Consider the following 13,965-nt stretch of genomic DNA (forward strand, 5'->3'; position numbering starts at 1 on the left):
ACAAAAAGTGCTTTTGCGGAAAAACGTCCGTGCCAATCTAGACGCTCTTTTCCGCAAATGCTTCTAATGGAAAAACTTTTCCGTTAAAAGCATTTGCAGAAAATCATACCAGTCTAGATGCAGCCCCAGTGTCCTTGTGTCTGCCCCCCACCTTGTGCTCCTCGATCCTCTGCAGTCTCCCCTCCCAGTAGCATCCCCGCTTTGTGCATGCACCCCCTGGCTCCATGGTGGGCCCTGCCCCACACCCGCCCCAACCATGCACGGGGCGCACATGAAGCCCTCTCATGCGTATGCGCTGTGCGCGTTCACAACCACCACCCCCAGCTGCACATTCATCCCCCGCTCTGGACGTGCGCACGCACACACACACACCGCCTCCCTCGCACCATGCCTGTGCTCACACAACCCTCGCTCCGTGCGTGCACACACACATGCTGCACACGCATTCACACTCTCCTGCTCCGTACGTGCGCACCTCCCCCCCCCGCTCTCCTGCCCCCCCAGACCAGACAAGAGCCAGCAGGCCGCGCAGGCGGGGATAGACAATATATATTTTACTCTTTAAAAATAAACCTTCCAGCCCGCTAAGGGCCTGTACAAACTACAAAAATAAACCTTTCTTCTTTGTAATATAAATAATTTATATGGCATGGCCGGCGGGAGCGGGGCCGCTTGGCGGCTGGGGGGCACCCCAGCCCCCCAGCACTGCCCCTGCTCTTCCACCAGCCAAACCCTGGCCCAAGGGGGGACATTTGCCCAGAAGCTGCCCCGCCGCCCAGCCAGCCCTGTCTTGCTGCGCGGGGCCAATGGGAAAGCCCCCAGTGGTGCTGGAGGGGGCTCTGGGCCGGAGCAGGGGTTAAAGTGCCGGGTTATGGAGAGGCAAGCGCCTGCTTGAAGCCGCCAGTGATTCCACGCCGAAGACCTGGGAGCCCAGCTGGGCTCTGCCTGCCTCCGGCAGTGGCCTGGCTGCAGGATCGGGGCCTGGCAGGCAGGCCGGGGTCCTGTTCTTCAGAGGCTCCCTGATCTGGCTGCAACTGCACAAGCACGTGCGGGGGAGGGGGAGGGGGCAGTCGTGCAGAGTTGTGCGAGTGCATGAGGGTGGGGGACTGTTTGGAATCCACCCCTCCCCCATCACTCAGCGTCTGTGGGGCAGCCCCAGGGCCACCGGCCTCCCCTCAGCTCCCTTACACACCTGGGGCTGTAGGCCTTGGAGGGGCCTAAAGGGGGTAGCCCATCCCCCTGCAATTTGCCCCCCGTCAGCCACAGGAGGCTCCCTCACAGTACGGATTCACAAAGGAGGCTGGGTGGCACTGTCCCCACAGGGAAACTGAGGCAGGGAGGGTCATGGGCAGAGCTAGAAGGAGAACCCAGATGGCCCGAGGGCCAGGCCAGCGCTCTAACCCCTAGGTCCTGCTACCCTGTCACTGGCCCCACTGGCAGCAGGGTTCAGGTGCTAGGCAGCGCACCCTTCCTAGTGACAAGGAGGGCACCATTCCCATCTCCCGGGGGGGGAGGCACCCCCCTCCAGGGGCCCTGCGCGATACCAGAGCTCAGGCACCTACAGCCGGGGAAGGCAATTCCCCCTCGCCCCAGCTTCTCATCCCCCTGTCCCAGGCTCCTGGGCAGCTCCATGATGAGGAGCTGGGGGTGGGGCTTGCCTAATGCATCCGCTACGTTCCCTGCTACACACGGGTGTGAGCGCAGGGACCGGAGTGAGGGACACTGGGGGGTGGGGGCACAGGAGTGGCTGGGGGTGCTCAGGGACAGGCAGCCAAGGCTGGGTGAGTGCAGGGGAGACTGGGGGCACAGTGGACAGCAAATGAGGCTTGGGGGTGCAGTGGGGTAGGTGATGTTGGAAAGGTGCAGGAGAGGGCAGGTGAGGCTGGGGGGGCACAGGGAGGCAGGTGAGGCTGGGGGCATAGGGTTGAAGAGAGACTGGGGGGCACAGGGAAGGCTGGGGGGGTTGGCAAGGCTGGAGGGCCCTAGGGGTACAGGGGAGACTGGGGGGCAGGTGAGGCTGAGGGAGTTGGGGGGCCTGGCGAGGCTGGGGGCATAGGGTTGAAGAGAGACTGGGGGCACAGGGAAGGCTGGGGGGGCAGGCAAGGCTGGAGGGCCCTAGGGGTACAGGGGAGACTGGGGGGCAGCCAAGGCTGAAAGGGCCTTGGGGGGGCACAGGGGAGACTGGGGGGTCCCAGGGAGGTGCCCGTGGGATTTCGAGTTCCTTTTCCCACACTCTCCATGCCATTCCCACAGTGCACACCTGCCTCCCCCCCACCCCCAACAACTGTTTCTGTGCCCGGGGGGAGGAAAAGACACCTGGTCTGGGGGGGGGAGTGTTAAAACACAGAGCCCCTGGGCCAGCCCAGCCAGCCCCTTTACACACACCTTGCATAGAAACCTCCACTCAGCAAGTCAGCAGACGGCCCAGGCGTGCCCCTGCTGCCCTGCCCAGCCCAGCCCAGCCGTGCGGTCTCTGCCACGGGCAGGGCGCTGCCAGGCGGGTCCCAGCGCGGAGCAGTAATAATAAAATAATAATAATTAATCCGTGGGGAATAGCAGCACAATGCAGGGGCGATGGCGGCCCCCTCCCGGCGCAGGTCACAGTCCAGCCGGGCAGCGTCTCTTCTCCGCAGCCACACGCTGCCTGCGCCCGCAGCAGGGGAGCTGGAGCCAGACACGCGGCAGGTGCCTGCGAGGAATCACGGCGCCTTCCAGGCAACCTGCACAGAGACACGGGAGCTAGGTTAGCTGGGTACCCTGGGCCCTGCCGGCTCTTCCTGCAGCCCCGCCACCTGCCCAGGGGGTCGACCTGCTCTGTGGCCCGTGTGTTCATGGGCAGGCGTGCGCCCTGTGCGTGTCCCTGTCTGCAGGCGGGAGTGTCCCAGCTCTTGGGTACATGTGGACGTGCACGGTCCGTGGACGCGTGTGCGCTGTCGGGGGCGTCTACATTGCACCCGTCGCGTGAAACGAGCGTTGCAATTGGAGCTACACGACTAGCGTAGCTTATTTCGAGTTCATTGCGAACTCACCTGCTGTTCCGCAATGTTCCCTGCTCCTCGTGGAGTGAGGTTTGCTGGGCCAGCGGAACGGCGAGTCCCTGCCATTTCGGAATAACGGGTGCACTGTCAAGATGCGGAATAGCTATTTCGGGATACTGGAAGTACGCCGAAATAGCGCCGCAGTGTAGACGTAGCCTCTCTGTGCAGGTGGGTGTGCACGCTGCGTGTGTCCGCCTGCAGGCCTGAGTGCACAAAGCCTTTGGCTGCGTCTAGACTGGCAAGTTTTTCCGCAAAAGCAGCTGCTGGAAAAACTTGCCAGCTGTCTACATTGGGCATTTGCGGAAAATCATGCCAGTCTAGACGTAGCCTTTGGGTATTTGTGGACGTGCACAGTCTGTGTGCGGGCAGGCGTGCACCCTGCGCATGTCCTTGTGTGCAAGCCCCCTAGGAATGAGTGGATGTGCACAGTCTGTGTGAACTGTGGGTGTGTGAGAACATGCACCCTGCATGTGTCATTGTGTGCAAGCACATGTCCAAGCCCCCTGCGAATGAGCAGATGTGCACAATCCATGTATGTGTGTGCACTGTGTGTGAGCATGCACCCTGCATGTGTCCTTGTGTGTGAGCATGTGTGCAAGCCCCCTGGATATGAACGGATGTGCACAGTCTACGTACACTGTGTGTGTGTGTGTGTGTATGTGAGCGTGCACTGTGCGCGTGTCCTTGTGTGCAAACGTGTGCAAGCCCCCTGGGAATGAGCAGACGTGCACAATGCTCGTGCACAATGCTCGTGTCCTTGTGTGTGAGCACGTGCCTAAGACCCATGGGTATGAGCGGATGTGCACAGTCTGTGTACACTGTATGTGTGTGTGTGAGTGTACACTATGCTCGTGTCCTAGTGTGCGAGCATGTGCGCAAGCCCCCTGGGAATGGACGTGCACCATGCGTGTGCACACTGTGCATGCGTGTAGGGGTGCACGCACAGCTGCTGCTTGGGAATCCCCTTGTCCTGTGGCGTTGACCCCAGAGGCCATGCTGGCCTACGAGGGGCCTGGCACGGCCTGGCAGGGGAGTGGTGAAAGTGCCCTCAGCACAGGGCTGTGCCCAGACTCACCTAGGGCCACGCGGAACCCCCTGCCCGTCCCAGGCGCTGGGGCGCAGCCGAGCCGGGGGCGCTGCAGGTAGGCGGGCCGGTCTCCTTGGGACAGTCTGACTCGCTGGCCTCGAAGCCCTGGTGGGTGTAGCCCTGGAGGGCGCCGGGCAGCAGGGGGTGCAGGGCCACCGTCACGGAGGCCGTGGCCGTCACCGTGGTGTAGCTGCCGCCGTAGGCAGGGAGGGCAGTCCGCAGGGGCCGGGGGCCTCGGCATGGGGCAGTCCTGGCTCCGGGGGGGCCAGGCGGGGGCAGTCTGTGCTGGGGCAAGTCCCTGAGGTCCGGGCAGGCCACCGGGGGTGGGAGGGAGTCGCTGGTGGGCAGGGGCTGGGCCCAGCTGGTGCTTTGTGGCTCCTTCCCTGGTGGCTCCTGGTTATCCTGGTAGGTTTTCACCACCTGTGCAGGGCAGACACACTCCTGAGTCCAGGGGGAAAGGCGGAGGGGGGTTGCTAATGGGGGGCAGCTGGAGGGGGAGGCTTGAGGACAAAAGCTGCCTTCCCCTCCCCTGGCGCACACAGCCAAGCCCTGGGGGCCAGCCCTACCCTGCCCCCTGCTGTGACCACTGCTGCACGCTCCCTTCCAGCAGGGGGGGGCACCGTGCCACACTCACCGTGAGGCTGGGGCTTTTGCAGGCCTGCACCAGGCCCCGGAGTGGGGCGGGGGGCAGGATGTAGGCGCCAGGGTCGTAGGGCTGGGTGTGGGCTGGCCCCGAGGCCGCGGTGCTCTCGGAGTAGTGCTCTGCGTCGGAGGAGGCCGCGAAGGCGCCGGGCCAGGCCGGGGGGTGCTGCAGGTAGAAGCTGTGATGGCTGATGGCCGGGGGGATGGGCTCTGGGGACGGCAGGCGGCTGCCATGCTCTGTCAGGCTGACCTGGAGGGTGAGACCGGAAGGTGACGGGGTTGCCCAGAGGGGACAGGGATCTCGGCTGGAGGGTGCCATCTGGGCCAGGACCAGCCCTTCTGAGCGGGCTTCAGCCTTGCACAGCGGCAGCTCTGGGAGATGCGCTCCCGTCCAACAACTCAACCGAGCGTTAACTCTGAACCCTAATGGTGGCCATTTGCACTTTCGTGCGGGTCGTTTCCCAACACACGTCTCACTCCCATGGGCTGGGGGGGCGGAGCCCCGTTTCCCTGCCCACGTCTCCCCCGGGCACTCAGCAAGGAAGAGGCAGGCTCGGGAAAGAAGCCAGGAGTCCTGGTGGCCATCTCGGAGCAGTAGGCTCCACTCCCTGCCAGGCCCATTGCGGTGGGGGGCTCTCACCTCGGCCGGGGGCCCGATGACGGACAGCAGGACGGGCAGCAGCACCAGGCCGTTCAGCAGGCCCAGCACGGTCAGGACGGTGAACACGGCGAAGAAATACCTGGCGGAGGAGACGGGGTGAGAGCAGCCCGGCGGCACCATGGGCATGGAGCATCCCAGCATGCTTTGCAAAGAGCAGCCACGCCCCCAGGCTCCCCCTTCCCGCTCTAACCCCCCCAGGCAGCGCCATAGCCCCACCCTGCCCAGCTCGGCCTGTGTGCCAGCCCCCCCTAACCCTCCAGCACACCCACGAGCCCCCGGCCACGTCCCCGTCACCCCAGGCCCCCCTGCAGGGCAGCGAGCCGGCCCAGGGCTGCCGCGGGCTCGGAGGGGCCGGGGCAGCCTGCGCTGGTACCTCAGGATGAAGTCGAACTCGGAGCCAGCCAGCATGAGCAGGCCCAGCAGCGTGGAGAGCGCCCCATCCAGCACGGGCGCCAGCGTGTGCTCCAGTGCCAGGGCCGAGCGCAGCGTCCGGCTGCCCATGGCTGTCAGGAACCCCTGGGGCAGGACACAGGGCTCAGCGAGGGGCAGTGGGGGAGGGGCTGGGGGCGGGGCTCAGCGGCGCCGACTCACCAGGGCCACGTGGACGGTGAACTCGACGCCGATGCCCACCGAGGCGATGAGGATCACGGCCGGGATGGCGCTTAGCTTGATGCCCATCAGCCCCATGATCCCAAAGAGCTCGACCGTCATCATGGCCAGCACGGCCACCTGCGGAGCGTGGGCGGCGACAGAGAGTGAGGACTGCCCCACGGCCCCCATAGCACTGCCCCACGGCCCCCAGTGCCCCGCCCCACTCCATGGCACTGCCCCACGGCCCCCAGTGCCCCACCCCACTCCACGGCACTGCCCCACGGCCCCCAGTGCCCTGCCCCACTCCATGGCACTGCCCCACGGCCCCCAGTGCCCCGCCCCACTCCATGGCACTGCCCCACGCCCCCCACGGCACTGCCCCACGGCCCCCAGTGCCTTGCCCCACTCCATGGCACTGCCCCACAGCCCCCAGTGTCCCACCCCACTCCACAGAACTGCCCCACTGCCCACACTGCACCACCCCACTCCACGGCACTGCCACACTGCTCCCACTGCACCACCTCACCGCAGTGCCCCATCCCACCCCACAGCCACACTGCACCACCCCAGTGCCCCACTTCACTGCCCCCACTGCACTACCCCACTCTCCCCACTGCAGTGCCCCACTGTCCTCCCTCCACAGCACTGCCCCCGTGGCACTGCCCCATTGCACCCACCCCTCTTGGCCAGAGGGAAAAGCGGTGGCATTGGTAGAGCCCCGGGGCACTTCCTGCCCAGGCCCATCCCCACGGCGCCGGGGCGCACTCACGATGATGCCGGCTGTCCAGGGGTTGAGCAGCAGGGCGGCGCACACCAGGAAGGTGCAGGCCAGCACGATGCTGACGGCCAGCAGGAACCAGTGCCGCAGGCCGATGTACTGCTCCCAGAAGAGGAAGGGGTAGCCGCTGGGGTAGCTGGGCACGCCGCGCTCCCGGGCCGCCTCCTCGCACACGGCCCGCACGCTCTCGATGGCCTCCACAAAGTCTGAGGTCTGGCGCAGGCCGCTCAGGTAGAAGGGAAACTGGGCAAACTCCAGGGGCTGCGCTGCAGGGACTGGGGGGAGGGGCAGGGAGGGTCAGGCAGGGGCCCCCCGAGACTGCCCCTTCCCCCTGCCATGCTGGGGGCCTGCCAGCCCCGGGGTGGAGGCAGCGCTGTAGACCCCCCCAGAATGGGGGCTCCATGCAGAGTGCCAGCACATCTGTGTGGGGCACGCTAGTGTGCGGGAGGCTGCCCGACGCGACCCCGTGTGCTGTCCTGGCGCATGGGCTGTGCCTGGAGTGTCCCCGCGTGGCGCCCTGGGGCGTGGGCTGTGCCTGGCATGGTGCCCTGGGACGTGGGCTGTGCCTGGCGTGGTGCCCTGGTGCGTGGGCTGCGCCTGGCATGTCCCCGCATGGCGCCCTGGGGCGTGGGCTGTGCCTGGCATGGTGCCCTGGGACGTGGGCTGTGCCTGGCGTGGTGCCCTGGTGCGTGGGCTGCGCCTGGCATGTCCCCGCATGGCGCCCTGGGGCGTGGGCTGTGGCTGGCGTGTCCCCGCGTGGCGCCCCGGGGCGTGGGCTGTGGCCGACGCGACCCCGCATGGCGCCCTGGGGCGTGGGCTGTGTCCGGCGTGACCCCGCGTGGCGCCCCGGGGCGTGGGCTGTGTCCGGCGTGACCCCGCGTGGCGCCCCGGGGCGTGGGCTGTGGCCGACGCGACCCCGCATGGCGCCCTGGGGCGTGGGCTGTGTCCGGCGTGACCCCGCGTGGCGCCCCGGGGCGTGGGCTGTGGCCGGCACGACCCCGCGTGGTGCCCCGGGGTGTGGGCTGTGTCCGGCGTGACCCTGCGTGGCGCCCCGGGGCGTGGGCTGTGCCCGGCGTGACCCCGCGTGGTGCCCTGGGGCGTGGGCTGTGCCCGGCGTGACCCTGCGTGGTGCCCTGGGGCGTGGGCTGTGCCCGGCGCGACCCCGCATGGCGCCCTGGGGCGTGGGCTGTGTCCGGCGTGACCCCGCGTGGCGCCCCGGGGCGTGGGCTGTGGCCGGCACGACCCCGCGTGGTGCCCCGGGGCGTGGGCTGTGCCCGGCGTGACCCCGCGTGGTGCCCTGGGGCGTGGGCTGTGCCCGGCGTGACCCTGCGTGGTGCCCTGGGGCGTGGGCTGTGCCCGGCGCGACCCCGCATGGCGCCCCGGGGCGTGGGCTGTGGCCGGCGTGTCCCCGCGTGGCGCCCCAGGGCGTGGGCTGTGGCCGGCGTGTCCCCGCGTGGCGCCCCAGGGCGTGGGCTGTGCCCGGGCTGTGCGTGCCCACAGGTACCCACCCAGGCGCGCCCGCGGCTGCACTCACTTCGCAGGTTCTCGCCGGTGGCGTCGTACTTGTCGTGGACCCACTCGGGCGGCGGGGGGTAGAAGTTGGCCTGGGAGGCGGCGACGCCCAGCGGGTCGTTGCTGGCCCACACGGTCAGGCAGATGTAGAAGGTCTCCGGGGGGATGAGGCCGTTGTCGTCCACCAGGCGCCGCGTGGGGAGCTGCGGGGAGCAGACCCGGTGAGGCAGTGGCCAGGCCAGCACGGAGCCCGGGGCAGGGCCAGGCTGGGCGCAGGGCCAGGCCCGGGTCGGCTCACCTGGTCATAGTTGAACGGCTCCGTCTGGTCGCCTGTCTGGACGAGCAGCTTGTAGGCCAGCGCCCCGTCCTCTGAGCCGTTGCGGTAGCTGTGGCGGGTGATGCGCCCGGCCTGCCACTCCCTGTCGAAGGCGGCCTGCAGGCCTGGGCACAGCGCAGGGTTACTGGGGTGAGGAAACAGGCCAGCCGCTGCCGGGCTCCGGGGCAGCACTGCACCCCCCCCCCCCCACTGCTCAGTGAGCGGACGAGGCCCTCAGCCCAAAGCCACGGCGACAGTGGGGCTGGAGCACCGCGGGGTAGGGCAGGCAGAGGGCCCGTGTGCAAGAGAACATGCAGCACCACGCTGTGGCCATTGGCAGAGAGTTCGTGGGTGCACACAGAGCGGGGGGAGCACGGGGAAGACGAGAGCATGGGGCAGTAGGGAGAGACATGCTACTCCCGTGTGTAGGGCAGGTGGGGCGGGCGGGGGAGCACGGGGCGGGCGGGGGAGCACAGGGCAGTAGGGGGAGACACACAGGGTGGGCGGGGGAGCACGGGGCGGGCGGGGGAGCACAGGGCAGTAGGGGGAGACACACAGGGTGGGCGGGGGAGCACGGGGCGGGCGGGGGAGCAAGGATGAGCGGGGGAGACACAGGCAGGTGGGGTGGGTGGGGGAGCACAGGGCAGTAGGGGGAGACACACAGGGTAGGTGTGGCGGGTGGGGGAGCCTGGGGCAGAGAAGGAGAGACACACGGGGTGGGCAGGGGAAACAGGCAGGTGGGGCGGGCAGGGAAGCGTGGGGCAGGCGGGGGAGACACACAGGGTGGGTGTGGTGGGTGGGGGAGCGCAGGGCAGTAGGGGGAGACACAGGGTGGGCGGGGGAACATGGGGCAGGCGGGGGAGACACACAGGGTGGGTGTGGTGGGTGGGGGAGCGCAGGGCAGTAGGCGGAGACACAGGGTGGGTGGGGGAACATGGGGCAGGCGGGGGAGACACACAGGGTGGGTGTGGTGGGTGGGGGAGCGCAGGGCAGTAGGGGGAGACACAGGGTGGGCGGGGGAACATGGGGCAGGCGGGGGAGACACACAGGGTGGGTGTGGTGGGTGGGGGAGCGCAGGGCAGTAGGGGGGAGACACAGGGCGGGCGGGAGAGACACACGGGGCAGGAGGGGCGGGCGGGGGAGCCAAGCAGGGTGGGCGGGGCCCTCACCTCGCAGCCAGTCCCGGAAGTAGTGCAGCCACATCTTGGGCGGCTGGCGGGCCTGGTCGCGCACCACGTGCGGCAGGGCGCCCAGGGCCCGGTGCAGGCCGTACAGCGCCTCCTGCGCGCTGGGGTAGTGGAAGCCGGCCTGGGTGGCCACGGCGACGTGGTAGAAGGAGAAGTACTTGGCCTGGGCGGCGATGAAGGCGTGCTCCTTGGTGCCCCGCGGCACGATGTCCGTCAGGTACAGCCCGTCGTGCACCAGCGTGGTGCCGTACAGGCTGAGCCCCAGCAGCGCCAGGAACAGCAGCACCACGATGCCCTGGGGACGGGGAGCCCGTCAGGCCGTGCCCGGCAGCCCCCCCACCCCTCCCAGCCCCCCGTGCAGCCGGGTCTCGCGCAGCATGGCTGCCCCAGGCCTGTGGCTGGAATGAGAGACGCCCCTTCCACCACCAAACGGGCCTGGGCCACGGCCCCCCGGGCTCCACCCCATCACCCCTGCCTGGGAGCAGTGGGCACCCAGCCCCCCAAGCCAAGGAGTCCCCAGGCACCCCCACCAGCACCAAGGAATCTTCCCGGCCACCCAGCTCCCCCCACACGACAGGGAGCCCCCCAGCCACTCCCCCCACACAACAGGGAGCCCCCCAGCCACCCCCCCACACAACAGGGAGCCCCCCCAGCCACCCTCCCCACACAACAGGGAGCTCCCCGCCCCCGCACTGTAATTCACTCTCTAGGGAGCTGGGAGTGCCCAGGCGCCGGGGGCCCACTCCCATACCTTGGTCTGGGTTTGCAGGAGGAGGGGGGCATACTTCTCCCTGGCGAAGTCGGCCAGGTTCCAGCGGCAGAGGGGCAGCGGCGTGCACTCCCGGGCCCCCTTGGGCCCGTCCAGCTGGGCCAGCAGGTCGCGGGTGGAGCTGGCCGGGGCGAAGAGCTGGGAGCCCAGCGGGTCGGCGGGCACGGTGCAGACCTGGGCGGTGGGCGGCAGGATGGTGACGACGTGGCGGCCCGCGGGGTCGCAGCGGGCGAAGGCCTGCACCGTGGTGGTGATCTGGGTGCTGGTGGCCGGGTGCCCGTAGGGCGAGGGGTGGCAGGCGTGGTTGTCGTTGGCATCGGTCAGCTCCTGCGGCTGGATCTGGATGACGCGGGAGGAGCATGGGCTGGGGGAGGGGCCGGGGGATGTTTAGAGAGCGGTCGTGGGCACCGGCCCCCCGGCTCCCCCCGGCTCCCCCCAGCCCAGGCACGGCTGTCTGCCGGTCACCGCACCCACACTGGGCGCAGCCCAGCCCCTCCCTGCTGGGCGAGAGCACCCTGGAATGAGCCCTCCTGGCCGGCCCGGAAAGTCACCCAGCTGGGCTCGAGGAAGGGAGCCTGTCCCGGGGGCCACGTCTCCGAGCCCCTGCCCAGCCGCCCGCAGGGGGCTCCGCCGCCCACCTCAGCCTGGCCCTGCGGCCCGGCCCGGCTCCCCACCGGCGGGGCACCGCACCTGTAGAAGCAGCACAAGACGTCCAGCCGCTGGTCCTGGCGCCGGTGCAGGTCCAGGCTCAGGATGGCCGGGAAGACGAGCAGCACCATGGCGAAGTTAAACACCACCACCACGGCCGCCTGCCGGGGCACGGGACAGGGCTCAGGCCACAGGGCTCAGGGGTCAAGCCCTGCTCCCCGCCCTGCCCGGGAACCAGAGGCAGCGTGTCCCACGGGCCCACGCCCGGAGCGTGTGTCCGCCCCAGTGATCCCCCGCGAGGCGTGGACAGGGTGACCCCCAGGGATTCCCCCAGGCATTGGAAGCCATATCTGCAGGGAGAAGTTGGGCTGGGCGGAAGGGGGGTGTACCTGCAGGGAGAAGGGGGAGGGGGATGTATCTGCAGGGAGAAGGTGGGGGGGGCGTACCTGCAGGGAGAAGGGGGGGTGTACCTGCAGGGAGAAGGGGGGGGTATACCTGCAGGGAGAAGGGGGGGGTATACCTGCAGGGAGAAGGCGCGCAGGGCGGGGATGGGCACCAGGGCGGCCATGAAGAAGGCGATCATGTTGCTGATGGAGGTGAGGGCCACACTGGTCCCTGTGCGCCTCAGGCACTCACCCGTCCGCTCCTGTTGGGAAAACCAAGAGGGTGGGTCACCCAGCACTGCGCGCTCGATCCCCCCCCGATGGGTCACCCAGCACTGCGCGCTCGATCCCCCCTGATGGGTCACCCAGCACTGCGCGCTCAATCCCCCCCGATGGGTCACCCAGCACCGCACGCCTGATCCCCCCCGATGGGTCACCCAGCGCCAAGTGCCCTATTCCCCCCCCGATGGGTCACGCAGGCGGGGTGGCCTCACCTTGAAGGGGACGTGCTGGCTGGTCTCGGTGAAGGCGTGAGCCAGGAGGAACATATCGTCCACCCCGATGCCCAGAGCCAGGAACGGCAGCACCTGAGGGGAGAGAAACCAGCCTCAGCACCCGCATCCGGCTGCCGGCACGGCCGCTCCCCACGCCCACCGGAGCACCCCACCTCCAACGGCAGCAGCTATTGTCCGGCCCCCGTTCCCCACCCCGAGAACCCACCATTCCATGGAATGGGGCAGGGCTGCCCAGGAGCAACCGGCACAGGCTGGGGCACAGGGCCCCCCATCTGCCTGCCCCCATGGGCAACGTGTGCCCCCTCACCCTGCTGAGATGCTGAACCCAGCCCTGCTGCCTGCAGCACTGCGCCTCCTAGTGGCGCACTGCAGGGTCAGCCCTGTGTGCCGGGGGAGAGAGCGCCCCCTGCCTCACCGCCCACAGTACAGCGCCCCCTAGTGGCGCACTGCGGGGTCAGCCCTGCATGCCAGGGGAGAGAGCGCCTCCTGCCTCACTGCCCACAGTACAGCGCCCCCTAGCAGCACACTGCGGGGCAGCACTGAATGCCAGGGGAGAGCGCCCCCTGCCCCGCAGCACAGCGCCCCCTAGCGCTGCACCGGGCCAGCCCTGATGGCAAGGGCTGAGTGCCCACGTGACCCCTGCCGTCTCCATCCCGCTGCAGAGCGGGTGAGAAGGGCAGCCCTGTGCAGGAGGGCGAGCTCGGCCGGCCAGATCTCCCCGGGCTCCGCCCTGGCGTGCGGTACCTGGGTGGTGGCTGCGTTGAAGGAGATCCCCAGCAGGGAGCAGAGCCCGAGTCCCGACGCCACGGAGAGAGCCACCAGCAGGACACCAGCCAGGCCCACGGCCCCCTGGGATTTGGAGCAGTCCCAGCGCAGCATGGTCACGCAGGCGTACGCCAGCTGGAAGCAGAGCATGGGGCAGGGTTATGGGGGCGGGGCCATCCGGGGCAGGGCCCAGCAGCGAGGGAGGGGACGTACCATCAGGAGGTAGCCCCCGGCCACGCGGATGGTGCTCACGTCCGAGAAGGACTTCATGATGTCGCTGAGCGTGGTGGTGGAGAAGGCGTGGATGCGCTGGGAGCTGTTCTGCGGGAGGGAGTCCTGCGCCAGCTGGGGAGAGACGGGGCCTCAGAGGCGGTCGGACGGCATCGCACCTGGGACAGCCCTACAGACAGCCTGCCACGCCCCTCGGCCCCTCCCAAAGGGCATCCCTCGGCCCCTCCCAAAGGGCACCCTGCCCCAGGCCGCGCTGAGCTACACCCCTCCTGGCAGGCAGCCCGACCCTCATGCCCTTCTCAGCTGACTGCCCTCCCTCCCCCACCACACCCCTCCCAGCTGGCAGTTTGCCCTCCACACCCCCCACCCCGGCCCCGCTCACCCCCCAGAGCCTCCACACTCCCCCCGTCCCACTGCTGCTGAGCCCCCCCATCCGCCTACCTCCACAAACTCCCTCTGCCAGGCCTCCAGGATGGCAGCTGCCTTGGCCTCGCTCCAGCCTATGTCCTGCGTCTCGTAGTTGTCCTTGAAGTGCTCGTAGAGCTGCCGGGGGCTCATGAGCAGGAACATGCTCTGCAGGGCCTCCGCGCTGCCGGGACAGGACACACCTATGGGACCAGCCACGGGACCCCTAGTGCCCCACGGAGCACTCCAGCTGGGGGGCCAGCCCCACCGCAGCCAGCCCCGCCTCCCAGTGCAGTCCAGGGGCACTCTGGCGCGAAGGGCTGCTCCTAGCAGGTGGGCGCAGGGCACAGACCAGGGCGGGCCTGGTCCAGCACCCGGCCAGGCAGAAACCGACCAGCCACACGTGGCTCGTGGTCTGGTCTCTGCTCTGTGTTCCC

At 68.8% G+C, this 13,965-nt stretch overlaps 1 protein-coding gene across 3 annotated transcripts in view; it reads right to left on the reverse strand.

Moving 5' to 3' along the window:
- Window positions 1-533: 533 nt before the first annotated feature.
- The window catches only part of PTCH2 (patched 2), a 43,409-nt gene continuing 29,977 nt past the window's right edge, over window positions 534-13,965 (reverse strand). For 2 of the 3 annotated variants that reach the window (XM_075935843.1, XM_075935844.1), the window contains 17 exons: window positions 13,565-13,712; window positions 13,106-13,237; window positions 12,872-13,027; window positions 12,107-12,199; window positions 11,750-11,875; window positions 11,272-11,390; window positions 10,564-10,945; window positions 9,795-10,107; window positions 8,608-8,750; window positions 8,332-8,512; window positions 6,789-7,072; window positions 6,020-6,157; window positions 5,802-5,944; window positions 5,408-5,507; window positions 4,760-5,017; window positions 4,114-4,545; window positions 534-2,720 (listed from right to left, as the gene is read on the reverse strand). In XM_075935843.1, coding sequence (XP_075791958.1) covers window positions 4,114-4,545; window positions 4,760-5,017; window positions 5,408-5,507; window positions 5,802-5,944; window positions 6,020-6,157; window positions 6,789-7,072; window positions 8,332-8,512; window positions 8,608-8,750; window positions 9,795-10,107; window positions 10,564-10,945; window positions 11,272-11,390; window positions 11,750-11,875; window positions 12,107-12,199; window positions 12,872-13,027; window positions 13,106-13,237; window positions 13,565-13,712 — 3,148 coding nt within the window. In that variant the 3' untranslated portion in view covers window positions 534-2,720. Of the gene's footprint in view, window positions 2,721-4,113; window positions 4,546-4,759; window positions 5,018-5,407; window positions 5,508-5,801; window positions 5,945-6,019; window positions 6,158-6,788; window positions 7,073-8,331; window positions 8,513-8,607; window positions 8,751-9,794; window positions 10,108-10,563; window positions 10,946-11,271; window positions 11,391-11,749; window positions 11,876-12,106; window positions 12,200-12,871; window positions 13,028-13,105; window positions 13,238-13,564; window positions 13,713-13,965 lie in introns of those variants that run through there. The other variant, XM_075935845.1, reaches the window with a different exon arrangement.

Source organism: Pelodiscus sinensis, chromosome 9 (genome assembly GCF_049634645.1).
Source record: "Pelodiscus sinensis isolate JC-2024 chromosome 9, ASM4963464v1, whole genome shotgun sequence".
NCBI classification, from domain to species: Eukaryota; Metazoa; Chordata; order Testudines; family Trionychidae; genus Pelodiscus; species Pelodiscus sinensis.